The sequence below is a fragment of the Anabrus simplex genome, chromosome 1, assembly GCF_040414725.1.
Source record: "Anabrus simplex isolate iqAnaSimp1 chromosome 1, ASM4041472v1, whole genome shotgun sequence".
NCBI lineage: Eukaryota > Metazoa > Arthropoda > Insecta > Orthoptera > Tettigoniidae > Anabrus > Anabrus simplex.
Window position 1 is genome coordinate 1,470,101,033 of NC_090265.1, and position 25,378 is coordinate 1,470,126,410.

A 25,378-nucleotide genomic window follows, 5' to 3' on the forward strand; every position below is an offset into this window, starting at 1 on the left:
ATACATGTAAAACTCTCCCTTCAGTAATATACGTACAGATTAATATGCACTCGCCTAAGATAGATCGTCCACAAGCTTTGCTCTCAACCTATGACTGTTAACTGCAACATTCAAATGGGAAGAAACCCGAAGCCAATAGTACAAATTCGACGACGTAGTAAGATCATGTTCCATGTGCACCCGTGACTAGGTCTGCCGGTGAACAAGAGACACCCCAGGGGTGGTCAGTTCGACAGGATTACTGACTAAATAAATACAAGTGGCAGGATTTGACATGAGGTTCGAAGAATAAGAATATTTGATGTTCAGAAAATCACATAACATTTTATTCAAATAAAATAAAACATTTGCCATCCTAATATCTATGATGATGGGCATGATGGCTACTTTAAGTTAATTTACTGCTGAATCTTGATGTGACATAAAATAATTCTAACAAATGGGGTGGTACACCTAACTCTTTTGCCCTGCAATTCTAACAGAAGTGTTTTCAATTAGTTTACATATTTCGTTAGTTGGTATTAATTCAATAATTTGGAATTTATTTACTCTTGAAAAATGAGATTGGTGTATCAAATTCCTCGAACAATCTGGAAAACACATTAAATTTTAACGAAATGTATAAGATAAAATATTCAAAATTAACAAGTTTACTTCTTTTATCAAAATATTAGGGAAGTTAAGTTCATCAAATTTTTATTAACATTTAACTGTGACTTGGATCTGCTTTTATTTTTTTATGCAAAGTTAATTCGAGACGTCGTGTGCATCTGTTCATAGTCTTTCCCACTTATCTCCTCGTGAGAACTAACATCTAACTTTACTATCACGTGGTCATCATAAGAAACTGAAATTATCATTATTAATCCTTAAAAAATCATTAAATCAAAAATAATTCATCGACGTCGGAATCCTGTACAAAATTATAAATTAAATGCCACTAAAGTGTCACACATTACAGCTGAAATGCACAAAAAATATCTTATCACTAGAAAATCTTACTAATTCTAAAACTAACTACTGGAAAAATCCAAAAGAAGAAATATTTACAGTATCTACATGTCGCATCCATGTACAAATCAACATCACCACTCTCCAGTCGGTCCATTTAAAAATGTCATTGAAAATGTGAAGTATCCACGTGAGTACTAATTATGGCGACAAAAAGTGAGCTCGCCTGGTATCGAACTATAATATTATCAGGATATTTATTTGAAAATATGTTTTACAAATTTAAAGTCCTCCAGTAAGATTTTGTACATACATTATAAACGTTTAATTACTGATTTCCATGAGTTATATCAGGGTAAGCTTATTCCAAAATATTAAGGCTGAATTATGGAGTACATCGATCGACATAGACTTGTTATTATCATCATCGGAAGACATTACTACGGTGACTACACCTCGTAAAATATCGAAGATCCAGTATCTATTTCATACCATGATCAATATCATGTATAAAAAATATCGTCGTACTAACACGTGACAATTCAATAACAAAAGATTCGTATCACATGTACTAATTCCACGTAAATTCCACGAACAATAACAACATCAAGATGAGGACTAATATTCATCACAACCACATATCACACAATGTGTTGTCAGAAAATTATGTAAGAACCTGTTCTCCTCCAGAAACAAGCCTTATATCCATTAAATTTCTCTCGATAACTAAATAAACCATTAATAATTATATATCACCGCGCATGTACTCCTAATAAATCCATAATCTCAATCCGGAATTAATATCCTGATGACATGCTATCATTACCACGAGGCACGAATATCAGTCCAAATATCATGAAAATATTAAAAATATTGGGAAAATATTGCCTCAATAAATTCATCTGACTCAGGTTAACTCACTAATATAATGAAATTCGTAAAATAAGAAAGGATGGTTCCGATAACACATGGATAACTTCAACTGATCGATCATATCAAAACTCAATAACACGTGGTCAAGAATCTGAACAAGTACACGAATTAAGTTCCAAGTCCTATCTCACATATTAGTAAATAGTCAATGAAGTATCGTGAAAAAGAAATCAACTACAGACTATAAGACCATTCCAAAGAAATAAATAAGAATAGAAATAAAGAGCTACACAGAACAGACATAAATAACACGTTGTCTTCATAACTTATGCTGTAGCCTTCATGCTGAAAACTCCTGGGGCCCTCAATCGAACATTCAAGGGCTCAAATCCTTGCATTTCTCCGTTGTTGGCGCCAGTCTATCGACTTAGAAACTCATGGTATGATGTGTGGAATATCTGGCAGGAACTTCCATCTTCTGGCGATGAATAATATATAGGTCCTCTTCCAAGTTACACTACCTGATGATAGCTGAAACTTGTACAGAATAAATCAGGAGAAATCCTGAGCACAATCCTGCAAATTGTTATAGAAAGACACGTAATTTTATGAGTTATCTGATATTTTCGACGTTCTGTTGGTTAAACTAATTATAGTCATAGGCTGGCACAATATTGCAGTAAGAGCTGAACGCTGGAAATGCGTATACTATCCCTGTCGATGGTAGTATCTCCACTGACGTTCTGCGACACCAGTCAGATGTGAAGCGAAGTGAGCGATGTGATAGATGTGAGTGAGAACTTGCATGCGTATGACTCGCTTTAAGTACCGTAGTACTCCACTCGTCGTAGGAAGTATAGTCAGTTCAAGTACTGAATTCTTGTCGGTTTCATTAAATAGATTCACATACTTTTCTGCCAGTATACCATTCAAATTGAATATAAATTCAGCTACTAATTATTACAATTCACACATGATATCATTAACACTGTCTAGTCAAATATATTGTACACCTTCATAATTATACATATCACTCCATCGAAGATATTAAACATATTTCCTTTGCTTTTAATCCAATACGACTGCAGGCGAACATATTCTAGCTATTTTCATCCCTTTCCACTTTTATTTTTATTTTCCGAGCCAGCCAGACTCCCCCTTGAGCTTAGAGACAGCTCGCCACGTGGCCCAAGGACACACGCGCGCCATGCCGACAAAGACTAGACTCATGACACACTGACCCATATTCACCCAGCTGACACCAGCATACGGTCACACATGATATCAATTCTTACCGTTGACGAACATGACAATATCGATCTGTTATATGCAGTATTTAAGGGAATTTAGACTAAGCAGAATTTTGCTCGAAATGAAACAGGATGGCTTATTCAACATTACATTTTTATGACAAAATTTTGGTCAGAGTTGTCCTCCAGTTGCAACATATATTACGAATGAATGAACGACTGAATGAATAAATGCATGGATGAAAAGGAACAGGAGAGCAATCATTACGAATTATTGAATGGATGAATAAACGCTGTCAGTCTACAACTACGGAATTCAGGCAGCTGAGGATGGAACATTCAATGTATTGAAATCTAAAAATATTCACATGAAATTTAACAATTAATTACATGAAGAAACCATAATAACACTGACGACGCTAATAAAATGATAATATTAATAATCAATATTCTAACAACCAATACTATCTCCTTCATCGTAATAACAGATTTATGGCCCATCCTCAGCTATCTAGCCTTAATTTGCCCCGCATGTATTTCATGATCTTGAAATTTTCTCGTGTGTATATATCTAATTACAAATAATAACTTACTTGTACTAATAGGCTTAGTTCATTCTTTGATTATAATTCTGACGATTCTATAAACATTATCATCCTGAGTTAACACATATTCTTCCGTACTATTCACAAATTTTCTTCCAAAATTTAGAGTTTCTTTACAAGATATCTTCAAGTGAATTTATTCCCTATTTTCACCACAGATAAGGCATGTTGCTGTAATATTCTCTAACCAATCCTTTATTTTATACGATCCGCACAGATAAAGCTGGGTATGATATTTATTTACTTGCAATGGACTGTAACTCTGTGCATTTGTTTCCCAGGTACTGTAATTCACCTTATAACATTATTTTCTTGTCCTCAGTAATTACGACTTTTCTTTAGCGATGGTTACCAGCTGGTTGTTTGTTCTGTATTTTGTGAGGTTTCTCCTTACTAATCAAATCTTGATGACTTTAGCCTGTATTTAGACGTTTTTTAACGTTACTTCATACGCCCTTGTGTTTCCCCTCCTGGTCATTGGAAATAAATTTAGTAACTAATGTATGGCCTATTATGTGTGATTCAAATGGTTGTTATTTTCGTGATATGTGTACTCGACTCGGGATCTTACGTTCTTAAATATTTATCATATTAAGTTGGATTCGTCGTAATTCACCGCAGCATCACTCAGTCATCAAATATGAGATCAAATCACTGTTCAAGGTAAAACTAGGACGTAAATAAAAATTATGAAAATGAATTATAAATTGTCATACCTCACCACCATTAATTATACAAATATTACATTCTGAAAGTGAGATTGGTTACATTATTATTCATCTCTTTAACACGACGCTGAACGTATCTTAATCAGTCATGGCCATTTATGATAAATTATCATTTCCGGTTGCGAAGACATTCAAATGATTCCACTTGCAGGCGAGCGAGGTTCTGACAGGCAGCGGTTACAGCTTCCAATAATTCTGACCGTCATTCATCTAAACTATTATTATTGAAAATTATATACGGATTACATCTAGGGAATGATGAGGAAGGATCTCATATTCTCCAAACAACACCACTAGGGAATGGCTTTATTTGGAAGGAAGTTCCCATTTTAATTAATATATCGATCAATTAACTGAATGGAATGTCAAGAATACAATAGTCTGACAACATGGGTGGACACTAGATCATTTCAAAGAAAATTAGGTGATTTATGTTTATAAAATACCGCTCCTAACCAATAATAGCATCTCGCTCGTGTCGGATAAATAAATCAAGTCCATCACATATTATTATTGTCCGCTGTAAATTTCATTGGTCATTACTATTTCTTTTAACCGAGTCAAAAATACGGTCCTTTTATATGACTGCATTGACCTATAATTAAAAGCATCGCTCAAATACGCGACCCGCAAATTGTTAACTTGAGCAAGAAACAAAGAAACAGAAATTATATAGAACGTTGTAGGATCCTGGAAAATCACCCTAAACAACGACCAAAATACACAAAAGAAACACCTAGTCCCTATGGTAAATATCGGAATTAAAAGTAGAAAAGTCCCGAAAATTTTCGGCGTATACTTTTGAAAAGGATGTAACATCCTAAACAAAATGATAATATCATAGCAACATAAAAATAGAGAACAAGTTCACATAATAATGTTTGCAGATCCTCCACGTTCTCCTTCACATGGCTGTAAATCAAAGTTGAAAATAAAGCTCATGCACAATGATATTTGTACAGTAAAGAAATGAATTGCACATTGTGAGGAAATGCACCTATCCTAACTCATTCAAAGGTAGCTCCATATCCCATCAGAATTCACAAAAATACGCACCGTTCTCGTATACTATTTTATAGAAGATCAATTCTGGTTCCAGGAGCACATCGCCAGTTAACAGCATACTACCATTCAATATCTCTGCCTCCAGTTCCTACATTTATCACAAGAGTTTTACGAAAATACTTTACGTCCCATAGCATTCCACTCTATAAAATATCCTGGGACTCGTAGAAGATCAAATTACCACACACTCCAGTACATTTCCAATAGAATATCTTCTGCATTGCAGGCACGTACTACAATATTATTGACTCATTTCGGCGACCTTATACTGGACATGTGCATAAATCTGTATCCTCAAATGAAACTGTTACACAGATATACACATTAATCACCACATGGGCTCTCACTGATATACAAGATTCGTCCTTCCCATATTGCACACTCGTATTTAATTACCCGTAATAGTTATATGCACTATACAAATATTTCTTTCTACAAGGACTTTTCCATGCCATGGGGTATATTCTGGCTTATGAAAAGACCTACATTCCACATGTAAGTTACGTATGGGTGTATGTATTGAGTAATGTAGTGTTGACAAGATATGATCTCAATAAATTTGAAAATATAATGAATATGAGTAGCTGACTATACTATGAGAAGACCTACACTGGTATCAAAAAATTTCTCAGTATCTTCCACCAGTAATAACTTTGTTTAAACTTGTAAAGATCTCGACAAACGCGAATTAGTATTAAACACAATGCGTTTTATGTCATTAGTAATTTATTCAGTCGATACTACAGATTGGCTGAAGTTGCCACTATAAAAATTAAATTCACATTACTATTAAAAATTAATCAAACAACACAATGTGCACACAGAGAAATTTAGGAGGACGACTTCTTTGTACTCGTCCATTTTGCTGACTCGGTATCTGATATTTGAATCTGCTAAATCCTTGTCAGTAGCCTCTTGGTAGTAAAAATGAAATGTCGTATGGCTTTTAGTGCCGGGAGTTACCGGAGGACATGTTCGGCTGACCAGGCGCAGCTCTTTTTATTTGACGTCCGTAGACGACCTGCGCGTCGTGATGAGGATGAAATGATGATGACGACACAAACACCCAGCCCCCGTGCTAGCGAAATTAAATTATGATGGTTAATACTCCAGACCCTGCAGAGAATCGAACCTGGGACCCTAGTGACCAAAGACCAGCAAGCTAAGCATTTGGCCATGGAGCTGGACCTCTTGGTAATAGTTTATCCGTGATGGTCATAGAGGTTCCAACACGTTTCCGAGGCCCTACGAAAGTCCACTCCGAAATTTACGGACACACATTTTTCACAGAAATCTTTCCGGAACACATATGTTTCTTCATTACACACATGGTAGTACCTGAAACTCAAAATATAGATTCAGTATGTTGTCACACACGAAATACCCACAACATGAAACAATAATATACCTGCGTAAAATACATCCAATAAAAAAAGTTAGATTCAACACAGTATAGTACAGAAAAAGGCTTTTAAAATCCTTTGCTTGGCTCTCTTGTGATACCGCTTTAACAGGGTTACATAAGCCTGGGATAATACACGAGTAGCGATGTCCTACAATCTAACAGTCACAGGTCCCGGTAATTCGATGATTTTCTTCGGCTCAGACCATTTTTTACACAGTTTCCCGCTGACGTGGTCAACTGCAGAACTGACGAGAAACACTTCCGTCAATACTAGGTCCCCAATCTGGAAAGGAACAGGCTATCTTTCTTTATTATATCAATTGGCCACTTTGTTCTTGGCTTTAGTCAAATGTTCAGCCGCTATTTCCAATTCTCTGCTACACTTAGAATATGTAATGAGATCGCACAGAGATATATTCGGTGTTCCACTGTAGCGTAAGTGGGTCATTCGGAACTCTCCCTAGGAACAGTTCACTTGTTAAGAGTTAAAACTCATATCATTTTCCATATAGATGCGTATATCAAACATATGATGTACGAAGAATAGACACTTACCATTGGAGTCGGTCACTTCGTGACACTAGCCTTCTTCAGAACGCCTACTCCCAATAAAAGCAAATAGACTATAAAACAGAATTGTACCACTGAAATCCTAAAGCGATGTAAATGAAGAGTATCGTGGAGTCTCACAGAGATTCCTCAAACTTTGATTTGCCAACTACGATAAACCCAGTAGAACTAGAATCAAAGTATGAATGATGAATACCAAGTTTTAGCAAAACCCTCCTAACTTGATCTACTAAGAAATGTTCTTAGTAGCGACACCACTTCGGGAATCGATCACGATCCTCTGACGTGAGCGGAAGGCAAGTCTACCCAGGATGAAGACTAATGCAATAAGACGCTTGTTCCTTTACGCACATTGGTACTTAAAGAAACTAGCAATTAATACGAGAGTATTCCCTATTCTTAGGTAAGGCCTTTGTTGCTCTCTCACCACCCCCATGTATCGCACCTCGCACTTTTGTACACGTAGCATTTCTCATTTTCATTAACATGAATATTCGCCTCTTAACATTCATCGTCATAACCTAACTCCCCCTTTTCTAATACATGTCATCGTAAACATGGCTCTCCTTATCATAATACTTGATTGAGGTAGCCTATTACTTTTTAGTAATGGGACACTTCAAACTAACCCCTTCGCTTGCTATTTCCAAACATTTGAACGAGGTTACTTAGACAGCCTGTATCGACTTACTCGTAAGACCTTCTGACCTCACAAGACTCTGTTTTTAACTTCTAATTTCTTTCACCCCAACACATGGCTACTTAGACAGCACAGGCCTATGTACTGAGTTTCGAAAATAACCACCCTATACTATGTACTACTTATATTACGTAATGCTACTTAAAACAGGTTCTTGTCCCTGGACATGAAACAGGTTCATATGATCTAAAAGGCACAAGCATAACTTCCAGTGTTAATACGAGCATAATATTACGTCGTTCTACCATACATCCGGTTGAGTTACCTGAACATACCGGGAGGGCAGATGTTTTCAGGACGGAATTTATATTGCGGGTTGCATAAAACTACATTGGGCGACTGCATCACACGGTATCTATACAGAGTTAATTACTTCACCGTGAATATTTTCTAAGTTACAGTGTACATGCAATTTAGGTACATGAGGAGGCTCATAACGTAGCCAATTCAACTATTCCAACAATACTCGAAAAATTGTTTTCGAGCACTGAGTCTATATTCTTCAGGTATAACAAATAATATTAACACGAAGAAAATAACAGTTGAGACAACGGAAATCACAATGGTTTTCTTTGCAATGTCCTAGTGAAAATAGTTCCTGCAATTTCCATCTAGGAGTGGTACCTGCTTCAGCTGACCAGCCACTGCTAGAAGATTCTAGCTTCGAGCGTTAATGGAATATAACAAATAACATTTATTAAAGGTGCGATGTTACCAAATTATAAAGAAGAGCGTGTACAACAGGGAATTCTGCACATATGAACACTATTAAATTCCAGCAGATAAAATTCTTACTTTGTTGGTGTTAACTCATCAATTGTTAATATCGCCTCCTTACCGAGCTTGATAGCTGCAGTCGCTTAAGTGCGGCCAGTGTCCAGTAATCGGGAGATAGCGGGTTCGAACCCCACTGTTGGCAGCCCTGAAAATGGTTTTCCGTGCTTTCCCATTTTCATACCAGGCAAATGCTGGGGCTGTACCTTAATTAAGGCCACGGCCGCTTCCTTCCCATTCCTAAGCCTATCCCATCCCATCATCGCCATAAGACCTATCTGTGTCGGTGCGACGTAAAGCAAATAGCAAAAAAACAATATATATATATATACCACTAATCGCACAAGCGTTTAGGGTATGTATAGTTGCATCAGCCGTGCGATTGTAAACGTTAATGTTTACGTTTTGTGTTATGTAATACGTACTACATAGTGACATACTAGTCGCCAACTTGTGGGCAGTGTTTTGGTGTATTGCACAGAGGCAGGTCATACCGGATAGGCAGGAGATGATGGTATTACAAATGCAGAGAAAGCCGACATGACCCTAATGTGTGATGGTGATGAATTGATGATGAATGTAGAAGGAAGTCGTGATTTCGTGCAATGTGTACGCTGAGATAAATCCTGATAGATGACACATATCCGGACACCTACTTAATTAGCTACTTGAAAGTGTAAACGTTACATCTCGAAAACGTTCCCAAAAGAAACGAGAGTCTGGATAAGAGGGTAAAATTAATGTTCTAGCAGCAGCTGCTGTTGTAGATCCCCGCATTAGCTCCCGGCCTACTGCGAATTAGGCAAGTGTAATACGTATTCTGCCCGTCATATGTTCCATCCCTATAATATCTTGCATAGAGAGTTACATGGAAACGATTTTCAAATTCGTGTGTGTTTTTGTGAATGGATTGTAAGAAATAATACGATGGAGTTTTTATATATCTTGTTTACGGACGTAACAATGTTAACAAATCATGTCCAAATCAACCCTAAGAATGTGTTTTTAACTATTAGGTTTTCAGTTTGTAGAAACTATTGGAACTGCTGCTTACAAATAAAATGAGTTTCAGAGGCAATTCCTCCTGAGAGGGACCATCACACCCCCAGGGATTCTCCTCCTCCCGAAGAGTTGGCCCCTCAGGAGTATCGGGTTTATTGACCGCCGTCCAACGCTGGGCGTGGAGTCGCTAGCTGCACGGTCTACGTCACTGCCATGGCTTGTTGACATGGCCAGACACCATCATCAGTTATCGTAAATAGCCTACGCTTCATTGAAATTGTGTTTTAAAGAAACTAGTCACCCGTAGCAAATATTTCGATCGTATGTAGCGATATGGTCATGGCAGGGAATGGCTAATCAAGCTTTTTATTGGAACACCTGAAGGGGATACTTAAAACGACAATTTCTAGAATAACATTTTGAAGACGTTTTAGATTATATAATTTCCTGATAAAGGCTCACTTATTACAGCACTCAATCAAATTTCTTGTAATTAATTTGCAAAAACACTTATTATTTTCGTGAGCTATGGAATTATGACACCACGGAATTCGGTAACTTCCCTTATAGTAACGGCAACTGTTACTATCATATGGTGTAACTAAACTTGAGATCACAATATCGTCAACTGGTTCCAAGTATGGAAGTCAGAGAGTAGTGGTGTATAAAGCTCTGTCAGCAATGATTCCTGCTGCCATATTTATAAACATTTTTTAAGCATATTACAGGTAACAGAAAAGTCCAGACCATTTAAGATAAATGTTGGATGAAAAGCTTCATACAAGAGAGAGATTAAATTTTTATTCCTGTTTCGGGTAATATGGTTCATTCATGTCCAAAGGGCTCCTTTTTCTCGATACAATCAATTTTACCCATCTTATCCTCCTTCAATTACCTTCTTGTAACTTGCACATACTATTTTTCTCTTGATGTCCTCCAGATATTTTACCGTGAGTCTCCCTCCCGCTTTCTTACCTATAAATTTGCCTTCAAGAGCATTGGTAATGAAGTTGTGTACAATAATATGTTCTTTTGTTTACTTTTAATTTCCTTTAGCAATATTTTTTCTATCTTACTTATATACATATTTCTAGAATTGTTATTTTATCTGTCCTGCTCGTTAATTTCATATTGTTCCATATACACGCATCCACATTTCCAGGCGGCTCTTCCTCTCCATAAATAACATTCCAAAGCATTTCCTCATTTCTGTATTCATATTTACATGTTATAAGGTAAAGCATTTCTTTGTCATAAATGCCCGTTTTCTCTTTACTTCCATCAATCAAGTTGTTGTCTTCTGTACTTATATCTCACATAACAGTTATTCGTTTCCTTACTAGTTTTAGTGCCATCTGTGTACCGGCGTTGATTTAATGATGTCCTTCTTTCCGTCCATTAATTTATTTTTATTTTTATTTAGTTTAAATGTGTATTTTTCAAGAGTGTCTGGTTGTAATATTTGGTTTATTTGGATAGGTTTAATATTGAGGAAGTTTCGTAGTAACCTTCCAGCTAAAAGTGTATTGAAGTCGTAAGTGATATGGCTCTAGTGGAGTGTTTATAAAGTCAGTGTATTTCATAGTTATCCGCAGCTTATGTTTGAATATGTTTTAGGTGATGTGGCTGCGGCGAAGCGCCGACCGAGTCAGCCTTTTGACTGTGGGCCAGGGTACTTACAGCAGTGATCCCCGGCTGGCCGTGCGCTTCCAGTATCCGAACAACTGGCGGTTACATATCAACCCAGTACAAAGATCAGACGAAGGAGTCTACCTCTGTCAGGTCTCCACGCATCCTCCTAGAGTTCTAACAACTAACCTCACCGTACTAGGTAACTTATAATGCTATGCAACACAGGTAAATTGAAGGTATACCTTGAATTATATGAAAAATGAATCACGTCGCAGACAAACGACATTCTCAAATAAGCTGTGCATAACATTATATTAAAAACTAAGTTTCTAAAAGGAAACAATTTTTCAATTTCATCGACTGAAAAGGTTAACAAAATTCAATTTTTAGGGCTTTTCTACCGCGAAATTAACAGGGTTTTTCCCGAGTGTAGCAGTGGTCTCATAACTTCTATTATTACAGCTTTACAAGACGCTACATGGGTAGTGTGCAGTAGGGCGTAGTTGGGATACCACTAAAAGCCTCCTGTCAGTGAACTGGGTGAAATATGTATCTCCAATTACATAAATGTCTGCCCTCTGACACACTGGGGAGAAACACTGGTAATTTCACGATTGAAAAGGCCGAAATAGCTTTAATATTTTTGTACATAACTTACTCATAACATTTGCTTTTCCAATATTTCAACTTGAAGTTATGTAATATTTCATAAAAACTGATGAATATGGTTGACAATTGGAGGTTAATTTTGGAGATAAAAATCAGAAAAAATGGAAGCAATGAACTAAGTCGGGGCATTTTAAAGTGTTATGGATGCTTTTCACATTTGTTCAATCATCACTTTTGCAACGAAGGTCCTGCAAAGATCAAGTTACTTATATGCGATTAATTGGGAAACTGAGATGTCAAACTTCTTACTCAGAACGCAATGCCACATTTTCAGACAAAAGTTGAAGCAAAAGTGTAAAATATAGACTTCCTACAGTGTACTCAAACTTCTATTTTGTTATATATTACTTGTCGGCTGGTCGATCCAATTCTAACTGCGGAGTTATAGATGGATAGCGGATTTATATAGCCTGTAGGTGAGATTAATTACTTTTTTCAATGAATTATGACCAGTAATAGAATAACTTCTCGAGTAACTATCATCATTTCCGTTTATTATAACATTAACATCACTACTAGGTAAGACAGGATGTTATACTTCAGGAATAATCTCGGTGAGTCAACTGATATATTGACTGCAGTTCAACGTGGCTGTTAATAGTATGATTAATCGCCACGATACCAACAATATTATGTTGAATAACCAAGAAAATACCACATGCATTAGCCCAGGATGGTCACTTTCACCCGAGTCTAAAGGCACACCTCTTCGGGTATCACTGCTCTATGAACTTAAAAATATTGAAATGCATTCATTCTTACCCTAAAGTATTTATCAAGAGATTTTATAGATCTAATGAATACAAAAGACAGATCGGTATTTTTAAGCTTACATTCTGAATATGGAGGTTCGAACTGGCAGAACCGAAGATGGTTTTGCGTCGTGTTTCACTTTCGAAAAATAAGAGTGCGATGCCTAAATCTGTACCGTAATTAAGGCAATGGGCATTTCCTTTCACTTCTAGTCCTTTTCTATTCCATAGTGCTAGAACAATGTTGTACAGAGAGAATTAAGCTCAAGAAAAACACTGAGTACCTGTTGTAATAGGTGAATAGGTGTGGAATTTTACTGCACATAAGGTATTCATAATATTTATTTCTCCGGTACTTCAACTTAAACTCGTTTAATATTCAGATAGTAACTGTTTGATACAAAACCGACTAAAACCATTATATAAACATCCTGCCGGGTAGGTTTAAATCAATTATAGAAGAGTGTAAAATCAGGAGGTACCTGTGAAGCTTGTAAATATTGTTAAAAACAACTACACAACATCGTACACATAAAGAGTTTAAGAAGGACATCCAGCTTAGAAATAAATACATTACGAATGGTTGTGGGAGTAGAAAGAGATGGATCGAATTTACTATGGAAACGATTTTAGCAAAGAAGACAGTTATGGATAACATGATGCAAGAGTTATCGCAGTCATACGAAGGAAATGTGGAATGGCACATATAGGTACTTAAAGGTAGAAACAGATTCCAGGATGAATATTTAAGAAATCATAAATTAACAATGGGAGGGTATGCGTGAGGATTTACAGAAGGCAGACGTATTTAGTCAGCAGTATTTTTGCCACTGCATCTGATTGATATCCATAAGACGGTATAAAGAAAATACCTCCACTTTCAAGGTTCAAACCAAACAGTCTCAGCACTTTTGAACAAAGGCTGTAGTCCGTAAGGGATGTATCCTGACATCACAACTTTTCAATATCTGTGGTGAATATGCAGTGAGAACTTCACTGGATGACTAGGATAAGATGTTTTCGACTTGAGGTTGCAATGTTAACAACTTGAGATTTTCTGATGACACAACCGCATCATCTGAAGAGGAATATTTTCTGAGATGATGAAGAGTGTAGAGTAATAAATCCTGGAAGTTGCATTACGTTTGAATCTACAGAAAACCAAGGTAAGAACAACAGTCAATACATCCGGCAAGTTAGAATATGAGAAGTGGTTAATGCGTACGTATATCTAGGCTCCTTATTGTTCAACTCTGGTGGTTCCGAGGATGAAATGACCTGAAGCGTCTATGTAGTAAAACTAGCAATGTTCCATCAGCGAAATATTTGGAAAGATAAGACCAACAATATAAAAGCTCGTTGAACATGTAATATTCCTATTTTCTTTGTGTGATGCAGAGGCCTGGACCATCCTACAACGTGGTAGCAAACGAATAGAAAACTCAAAATGTGGTAGTGGAGAAAAATATTGTGTATGTCTTGGACAGCTCATCGCACAAACATGATAATTCTCAAGCAACATAAGATAAAATTTCGTCTGCCATACCATTTGCGCCGAGATTTTTATTGTTGAGGGTAAAATCCTGGGAATGAGACCACGAAGACGAGTAAAACACGACAGATTCACGTGGTAAATTGCAGCTGCAGAGTCCTCTCCGATTAACTGCACTGAAGGCTTTGGATAGAGAAGAATGGCGGAGTATGACTCATCAGCTAAATAGCTGAATTATAATAGTCACGAAGCCTCAGCCACGAGACAAAACAAATAATAATCAGAATATATTAAGATACCTTGACATAATAATACTCTTCATGTAGAAGAGGTGACTATATAACCATAATACTGAGATACAATAAGAAATACTTTCAGAAATATATACAATTTTAAAGCAAGAAAAGCAGAGGATATATACAAGATTCCTAAAGGTAATGGATTGAGACGCACTACTATATCTGAAGTAGGTCGACTTATTCGATTATTGTTTTCATGAAGGGGCAGTAACAAATGAACGCGGAGTTTTCATAAAAGCCCCAGTGAGGAAAGGAACTATTTATATAAATATGGCAGCAGGAATCATTGCTGACAGCGCTTTATACATCACTACATTATAATTTCCTTACTTGGAACCAGTTGATGATATGGTGATCTCAAGTTTAGTTACAGCAAATGGTAGTAACATTTGCCATTACTGCAAGGGAAGTTACAGCATTCCGTGGTGTCGAAATTCCATAACACACGAAAATAAGAAATATTTTTGCAAAATAATTATAAGAAATTTGATTGATTGCTGTAAGAAGTGAGCCATTGTCAGGAAATTATATAATCAAAAGCATCAGGGGTATAACACCACGCATTACATTATCTCGCCATCAGCTCCCCTAATTTTAACCCTAGAAACGCTGGATGAATTCGACAGGGTTTTAAGGGGTGTTCAATAATGTCTCCATAAACCCGTTGCACGGAAACGGACCCAAAGTCAACAATGGAAAATCTACAGCAGACCAGAGCAAAAGTGTCTGCGTTTCAATGTTTTGACTTCTTGTGCTACACATGATTTTAACGAATAGTTACGCAGCTATCCGATTCTTTGCCACTCGATGCGATGAAAAGTTTGTAGAAATGGTAAGAAAATTAGAGAAAGCTGTAATTGCGTTATTCTCAAAATACAGTTTTCTTAATAGGAACAGTCAATAATTAATATCTTCTGAAGTGTTGCAATAGAAGCATGAAATGCTCAATACAGTGTGCCAAATTTAGGATCACAAGGAACTCAACATTAATAAATCCTCCTTTAGGTGCCTTTGTGCGCAACGTGTCATATATTTATTTCTGTCGGGCTGAGTGGCTCGGACGGTTGAGGCGCAGGCCTTATGAACTCCAAGTTGGCAGGTTCAGTCCTGGCTCAGTCCGGTGGTACTTGAAGGTGCTCAAATACTTCCGCCACGTGTCTGTATATTTACTACTCCCACAGGACTAAATGTCTAAATGCCTCGGCATCTCCGAAAACCATAAATGTAGTAAGTGGGACGTACAGCAAATAACAGTATTATATTTATTCCTAACGAAAAGAAGCTGAATAGTTCTTGCGAATGAACTCTGAGGAAGTGATGGTGCACGAATGATTTCGCGGTTTACTCTGCCCAAACCATTAAATATAACTACATAATATATGGTTACGGATTGTGTAACATACTGTAGATCGTTCTACAGTTGAGGCTCTGGTCATTGGGGATTCCATTGTTAGACATGTCCAGAAAGTGTGTGGAGGAAAGGGAACCAGGGTAGAATGTTATCCAGGAATTAGGTTGAGACAGATGTTGAGGAAAGTGGAAAAGAAGGAGGGTGGAAAGGCGGAGGTGGTAGTGTTTCACGTCGGTACCAACAACGTGAGGCAAGCAGGCATAAGTACCAATGCAGTTGGGGATGTGTGGGATCTAGTAAATGCAGCACGGGTGAAGGTTAAGGAAGCGGAGATTGTTGTCAGTAGAATACTGTGTGGGAGGGATATTTATTGGAAGGTGATTGGGGATTTAAATGAGACTATAGAGTAGGTATGTGCGAAACTACGAGTGAGATTTCTAGTTCCCAATGGGTATAGTTCCAGTGTATGGGACCATCACCAGGATAACTTGACTCAAGAACTACAATAAATGCCAAGAAAAGCAGCTCGATTTGTTCTGGGTGATTTCCTACAATATAAAAGCGTTATAAAACTGGGGAAAATATAAGTTTATTGGAAGGGCAGTTAGGGATTGGAATAACTTACCAAGAAAGATGATCCATAAACTTCCAATTTCTTTGAAATCATTTAAGAAAAGCATAGAAAAATAAGCTATTGGGAACCTGCCACCTGGGCGACTGCTCTAAATGAAGATCACTAGTGAATTATTAATTGGGTAAGAGATTGGATTCTGCGCTCAGATGACCATCACTTAAACAGCAGTGGCACGTATCAGTTAGGCAATTTGTTTTGAAGGGTTATAGGGAGGCACATTCAGGTAAACTGGGTGGTCTAGGGAGCTGTGATAAGGGTACAGGGATTTGGAAGTCAAATGGGGATGACATAAAAATATTAGTGTTGACCTGTACAAGTAATTTCAAAAAAGGTACAGAATTAATTACTTTAATAGATATATACTTACCGGATATTTTAATACGAGTTGAATCATGGCTGAGAAATGATACAATGCATGCATAAATTTTCTCACGGAACTGGAGTGAGATTCGTAGAGATAGGGTAGGAATGGTATGTGGAGGAGTATTCATTCTGGTGAAAGAAGAATTTGTAAGCTACGAAAAAGTTCAAGATGACAAACATGAAAATCTAGGTGCAAGGCTAATTTCTAAAAATAATAGGTAACCTGATACTTTTGGAGTGTACAGACCGGGAATGGCTAGCGCTGACGCTGATTCAGAATTATTGATACGATAAACAGCTATGTGGGAAATGATATGAAAAGGAATGTGTTGGTAACGGGAGATTTCAATTTACCAGATGTCAATTGGGAAGGTAATGCGAATGACAAGAACCATGACCAACAAATGGCAAATAAGTTAATAGGGAAAGACAGCTGATTCAGAAAGTCATGGAACCAACTAGAGGGAAGAATAGTTTGGACGTGATACTGGTCCATGAGCTCTATAGAGAAACCAAAATAATACAGTATATGGTATTGGTGAAGGAGAAGCTGTTTGTGTCGTAGTTAAAAATAAATGAGATAGAAATTAAGGTCTTAAAAGTAGGACTATTAGACAGTACCAAATGGCTGATAAAACAGATGTGACTGAGTTTATAAAAAGTAACTATGATCGGAGTAAAACGGCAAATAAAAATGTAAACATACACTGAGATTGGTTTAAAGCAATTGTTGAGGAATGTTAAAACTGGTTTGTACCTTTAAAAGTTGTAAGAATTGGTAAAGACCCACTATATTATAACAGAGGTGTGAAGAGACTAAGAAGGTGGTGCAGAATGGAAGGAAATAGAGTTACAAATGGCTGTCGAAGTAAGGAGAAATTGAAGGAACTTACTAGAAAATTGAATCTAGCAAAGAACGCAGCTAAGGATAACATGATAGCAAGAATAATTGGTAGTAATACATATTTTAATGAAAAATGGAATGGTATGTATAGGTACTTTAAGGCAGAAACCGGTTCCATGAAGGGCATTTCTAGAATAATTAAAGAACAAGGAGAGTGTGTATGCGAGGACCTTCAGCCTTTTTGAGATTGGTTTGAAGTAATTGTTGAGGAATGTTAAAACTGGTTTGTACCTTTAAAATTTGTAAGAAATGGTAAAGACCCAGTATATTATAACAGAGGTGTGAAGAGACTAAGAAGGTGGAGCATTTCGTCAGCAGTATATGAAGATTTTCGTTACAGGGTAATGTCTTGTTAGACGAGGTGACTAATACTAACGAAATATTAAAATTTGCCTACGATAACAACAACATCTACAATAAGATACAAAATTTGAAAAACACAAAAGCGGCTGGAATTGATAAGATTTCGAGGAATATACTAAAGACAAAAGGTTGGGATGTAGTATCATATATGAAGTACTCGTTTCATTATTGTTTGCATACAGGATAATACCAATTGAGTGGAGAGTTGCTATAGTAGCCCCTGTGTATAAAGGGAAGTTTGGTATACATAAAGCTGAAAATTACTGGCCAGTCAGTTTGACATGCATTGCATGTAAGCTTTGGGAAACCATTCTTTCTGATTATATTAGACATGTTTGCGAAACTAATAACTGGTTCGATAGAAGGCAGTTTGGGCTTAGGAAAGGTAATTACACTGAAGCTCAACTTGTAGGATTCCAGCAAGATATAACAGATATCTTGGATTCAGGAGGTCAAATGGATTGTATCGCCATTCACCTGTCTAAGGCGTTTGATAGGGTGGATCATGGGAGATTACTGGCGAAAATGATTGCAATAGGACTAGACAAAAGAGTGAGTGAATGGGTGGCTATATTGCTCGAAGCATTATTTGACCCTGTAATAATTAATAGGGGAATTTCTCTAGGCAGTATAACTGGACCTCTATGTTTTCTTCGTATATATAAAATAATGATATGAGTGAAGAAGTGGAAGCAGAGATAAGTCTTTTTTGGGTGATGCCATTCTGTATAGAGTAATCAATAAGTTACAAGACTGTGAGAAACAGCAATATGACCTAGATCATATAGTGAGATTGAAAGTAAACAATGGTATCATGAAAAACGGGGTTAAGCGTCAAGTTGTGAATTTCACAAATAGGAAAAGTCCTCTCAGTTTTAAAAACTGGGTTGATGAGATGAAAGTCCCTTATGAGAATCATTGCAATTACATAGGTGTTCATATAAGGAACGATTTTCATTGAATAATCACCTAACTGGTTGTTGTTGATCAGTCCATAGACTGGTTTGATGCAGCCCTCCATGCCACCCTATCCTGTGCTAACCTTTTCATTCCTACGTAACTATTGCATCCTACATCTGCTCTAATCTGCTTGTCATATTCATACCTTGGTCTACCCCTACCGTTCTTACCACCTACACTTCCTTCAAAAACCAACTGAACAAGTCCTGGGTGTCTTAAGATGTGTCCTATCATTCTATCTCTTCTTTTCGTCAAATTTAGCCAAATCGATCTCCTCTCACCAATTCGATTCAGTATCTCTTCATTCGTGATTCGATCTATCCATCTCACCTTCAGCATTCTTCTGTAACACCACATTTCAAAAGCTTCTATTCTCTTTCTTTCTGAGCTAGTTATCGTCCATGTTTCACTTCCATACAATGCCACGTTCCACACGAAAGCCTTCAAAAACATCTTTCTAATACCGATATCAATGTTTGAAGTGAGCAAATTTCTTTTCTTAAGAAAGCTCTTCCTTGCTTGTGCTAGTCTGCATTTTATGTCCTCCTTACTTCTGCGATCGTTAGTTATTTTACTACCCAAGTAACAATATTCGTCTACTTCCTTTAAGACTTCATTTCCCAATCTAATATTTCCTACATCACCTGCCTTCGTTCGACTGCACTCCATTACTTTTGTTTTGGACTTATTTATTTTCATCTTGTACTCCTTACCCAAGACTTCATCCATACCATTCAGCAACTTCTCAAGATCTTCTGCAGTCTCAGATAAAATAACAATATCATCGGCAAATCTCAAGGTTTTGATTTCCTCTCCTTTGACTGTGATTCCCTTTCCCAATTTCCCTTTGATTTCCTTTACTGCCTGTTCTATGTAAACATTGAAAAGTAGAGGGGACAAACTGCAGCCTTGCCTCACTCCTTTCTGGATTGCTGCTTCTTTTTCAAAGCCCTCGATTCTTATCACTGCAGACTGATTTTTATACAGATTGTAGATAATTCTTCGGTCTCGGTATCTGATCCCTATCATCTTCAGAGTCATAAATAGCTTGGTCCAATCAACATTATCGAATGCCTTTTCTAGATCTACGAATGCCATGTACGTGGGCGTGTCCTTCTTGATTCGATCCTCTAAGATCAGACGTAAAGTCAGGATGGCTTCACGTGTTCCTACATTCCTTCTGAAGCCAAATTGATCTTCTCCCAACTCTGCTTCAACTTGTTTTTCCATTCTTCTGTAAATAATACGTGTTAAAATTTTGCAGGCATGAGATACTAAACTAATGGTGCGGTAATTTTCACACCTGTCAGCAAAGGCTTTCTTGGGAATAGGTATAAGAACATTCTGCCGAAAATCAGATGGGACTTCTCCCGTCTCATACATCTTGCACACTAAATGAAATAACCTTACCATGCTGGTTTCTCCTAAGGCAGTCAGTAATTCAGAGGGAATGTCATCAATTCCAAGTGCCTTGTTCCTATTTAGGTCACTCACAGCTCTGTCAAACTCTGACTTCGAAGTTGGGTCTCCCATTTCATCAGCGTCAACAGCCTCTTCATGTTCCAGAACCAAATTATCTACATCTTTACCTTGATACAACTGTTGGATATGCTCCTGCCATCTTTTGGCTTTGTTTTCTTTCCCTAGAAGTGGCTTTCCATCTGAGCTCTTAATATTCATACACCTAGATTTCCTTTCTCCAAAGGTTTCCTTGATTTTCCTGTATGCAGCATCTGCCCTTCCCAGGACCATACAGCCTTCGACATCCTTGCACTTCTCCTTCAGCCATTCTTCCTTAGCTACCTTGCACTTTCTATCCTCTTGATTCTTTAATCGCCTGTATTCTTTTCTGCCCTCTTCATTTCCTTTTTTTTTTGCTAGGGGCTTTACGTCGCGCCGACACAGATAGGTCTTACGGCGACGATGGGATGGGAAAGGCCTAGGAGTTGGAAGGAAGCGGCCGTGACCTTAATTAAGGTACAGTCCCAGCATTTGCCTCGTGTGAAAATGGGAAACCACGGAAAACCATTTTCAGGGCTGCCGATATTGGGATTCGAACCTACTATCTCCCGGATGCAAGCTCACAGCCGCGCGCCTCTTCATTTCTAGCATTCTTTCTAGTATTTTCGTCGTTCATCAATCAGTTCTAGTATCTCCTGAGTTATCCACTGATTCTTAGTTGATCTTTTCTTCCTTCCTAACATTTCTTCAGCAGCCCTACTGACTTCATTTTTCATGACTCTCCACTCTTCCTCTATAGTGTTTCCTTCAGCCTTTTCATGTAGTCCTTTTGCAACATATTCCTTGAAACAATCCCTCACACTCTTTTCTTTCAACTTGTCTAGATCCCATCTTTTTGCATTCTTTCCTTTTTTCAATTTCTTCAACTTCAGATGGCATTTCATGACCAACAAGTTGTGGTCAGTCCACGTCTGCTCCTGGGAAAGTTTTGCAATCCAACACCTGGTTTCTGAATCTCTGCCTAATCATGACGAAGTCTATTTGATACCTCCCAGTGTCTCCAGGTCTCGTCCACGTATACAGCCGTCGTTTGTGGTGTTTGAACCAAGTATTGGCAAGGACTAAATTATGATCAGTGCAGAATTCAACCAGCCGACTTCCTCTTTCGTTCCTTTGTCCCAATCCAAATTCTCCTACTGTACTACCTTCTCTTCCTTGGCCTACCACTGCATTCCAGTCTCCCATTACAATTAGATTTTCGTCACCTTTTACATATTGTATTAAATCTTCTATCTCCTCATATATTCTTTCGATTTCTTCATCATCCGCTGAACTAGTAGGCATATAGACCTGCACTATTGTGGTGAGCATTGGTTTGGTGTCTATCTTGACGACAATAATTCTTTGACTATGCTGGTCGTAGTAGCTTACCCGCTGCCCTATTTTCTTATTCATTATTAAACCAACTCCTGCATTTCCCCTGTTTGATTTTGTGTTAATAATTCGGTAGTCACCTGACCAAAAATCCTGTTCTTCCTGCCAACGTACTTCACTTATACCAACTACATCTAACTTTAGCCTATCCTTCTCCATTTTCAGATTCTCTAACCTACCACAACGATTCAAACTTCTAACATTCCACGCTTCGACTCGCAGAATGTCAGTATCCATCTTCCTGATGATCGCCCCCTCTCGTGTAGTTGCCACCCGGAGATCCGAATGGGGGACTAGTTTACCTCCGGAATATTTTACCCGGGAGGAAGCCATCATCAGTACATCATTCATACAGAGAGTGTTGCATGTCCTCGGGAGGTAGATACGGCTGTAGTTTCCCGTTGCTTTCAGCCGTGTAGCAGTATCAACACAGCTAAACCATGTTGAGTATTATTACAAGGCCGTATCAGTCAATCATCTAGACTGCCGCCCTTGCAACTACCGAAAGGCTGCTACCCCCCTTTCGATGAACCATTCGTTAGTCTGGTCTCTCAACAGATACCCATCCGATATGGTTGCACCTGCGGCTCGGCTATCTGCATAATTGGGACACGCAAGCCTCCCCACCGCGGCAAGGTCACATGGTTCGCAGAGGTATTATAAATAAAGGGTACAGATCTCTGTGCATCCTTATGAGTGTGCTTAGGGGATGTAGTAATAATGTAAAAGACAGGGCATATAAGTCCCTTGTAAGACCCCAACTGGAGTATGGGTCCATTTAATGCGACCCTCACCTCGTTTACTTGATTCGGGAATTGGATAAAATCCAAAGAAAAGCAGCTCGATTTGTTCTGGGTGATTTCCGACAAAAGAATAGCGTAACAGAAATATTGTAAAGTTTGGGCCGGAAAGTCTTAGGAGAAAAGAGATTAGCTGCTCGTCTAAGCGGTATGTTCCGAGCTGTCATTGGAGAGATGGCGTGGAATGGCATTAGTAAACAAATAATTTTCAGTGGTGTATTAAGTAGGAATGATCACAATATGAACATAAAGTTGGAATTCAAGAGGACAAACTAGGGCTAATATTTCATTATAGGAAGGGGAGTTAGGGATTGGAGTAACTTACCAAGGGAAATAGTCGATAAATTTTCATATTATTTGAAATCATTAAAGAATCAACAGATGGGGAATCTTCTACCTGGGCCTCTGCCCCAATTACAGATCAGCAGTGACTGTCTGATTGATTGAAAACTTTTCCTGAGACTCCAGACATATGTTTAAAATTTCGACCACATTCACAAAGATACTGTTTGTAACAGCAGACATCTTGCAATAGGTATGAGTTAATTCCATAACTCTAGAACCACTGGAGAGATTTCTATACGCTGTTCGCTGTTGCCTAGATTGACTCCCAGAGAATTTTCCATATATAATGATTAATTTTATTTCCTGTATTATAACTGCAGATGATTACACTATAAGCATGCGTTGAATTACAACCGGAAACATCCATATGCTGCAGTTGGATTCTTTGTGCCTCCATCAGTACAAGTAGTGCTGTCAAGATACGTGAATTGCTGGACATTTTAAAAAATCTGACCATGGAATATTTTAGGTGCATTATACTGGTGATCAATTTTCGATTTGCATGATCTTATTATTTTCAAATTTTATGCTCCCCATGTTGGTGGGGGTCACTATAATTAATCCACGGTGTTTATGATAGTAACAAATCTCATGAAGCTGTATGTGAAAGTAATCAAGACCTCGCGCGCAGTGCACTGTGGACTTGATACAACGGACTCAAAATGAGCCCCTTGAAATCTCAAGCTATAATGGTTGGTGTATCCAAAACCCATTATTACTTAACGAACGAGAATTGACCATCCCCTCTACCAGTAATGTTGAATTAAAGCACTATGAACGTTAAGTAACCTTGACCATGTAGAACACGTAGCAGTTTTATGACAACATGTAATTTACCCTCCTCCACTCACTTCAATGAATGAAATATTTACTTCCTTCCAAGTTAGAACGTTGTTATTTCAGCACTTATGCCTCCGTTTGACTACGGTGACGTGTACTGCATAGTGAATGTATCCGTCTGTAACAGACCTCCGAGAGCTCAGAATGTTTGCTTCCGCTTCGTAAGGAATCAACCAAAATGCCATCATACTCTTGCATAACATGTATTAAATTGGCCTCAACTACACCAGCTATCAATTTTTTCTACTTCATACAATAATATACAAGCATATCCTCTATTCTCTAATAGAAGAAGAGTGAAGTATTCGAAAACTTGAACATCCGGGCTGTACATACCTCTTAATCAGCTGCTGGGCAAAACCGATTAGAGCTAGATTAAAGGGAATGATATTATTCCGAAGGCTGTACTTATCTTACTTTCGCTTTTCACTTTTATTTATTTACTCACAGTGCACACGGTAAAATATAACGAAATAAATGAGCAACATTACAAAAATCAAACGAATCAAAAGTATTCACACGGGCATTACAAATCTTCGTAACCAGTGACAGTAGGCGACTTGAGATGTTTGGACACGGTGAGGATTTGTCGGACAAGCTGTAGTTCAGACAGAAGTCGACTGCTGCTGTTTGAGTGTGAGTGATCGCAAAGTGGCGTCAATATGGTCTGGAAGGGAATAAACGAGTGATGGGGAGTGTAAGCTTGTTGTTGTACATCACAATCAGTGCAAATCTTAGCGTGAGATTTCAGCGCTTGTCGGGAGATCTCGTTCGATATTCTTTTCTACAATAGATCGATATTGTGCAACTACCTCTATGGAAAATATGCATAGAAGTTAACGTCCAAACAAACTCGCTTGTACAGAGAACCGTCAAGTAGTTTTTCTTATTAATGAAGAGCCAAAATTGTCTCGAAGGTTATTGTAGAGCTTTCTACTCAAGTTTTGTCATTATCTGAAAGCACTGTGCACTGTCTGCGTAAATATGAAGGCTACAACGGTCGCGTTGCTCGCAAGAAGTTTCTTGTTTTTGAAGTGAATCAGAAGAAAAGCATTGCTTTCGCAAAGCAACACGTCGATAAAGAATTCGCTTTGTTAAAATAAAGATATTTTCCTCGGTCAAAATGCATTCAATACGTTAGGTCGACCGGACGATG

General features: G+C 37.8%; 1 protein-coding gene across 1 annotated transcript in view; it reads left to right on the plus strand.

Annotated features, from left to right (window-relative positions):
- Positions 1-25,378, plus strand: part of LOC136879522 (zwei Ig domain protein zig-8) — a 326,290-nt gene that overhangs the window by 187,775 nt on the left and 113,137 nt on the right. Inside the window, exon 3 of the mRNA XM_068226031.1 lies at positions 11,541-11,754. Within this exon, the coding sequence (XP_068082132.1) occupies positions 11,541-11,754 (214 nt within the window). The remainder of the gene's footprint in view (positions 1-11,540; positions 11,755-25,378) is intronic.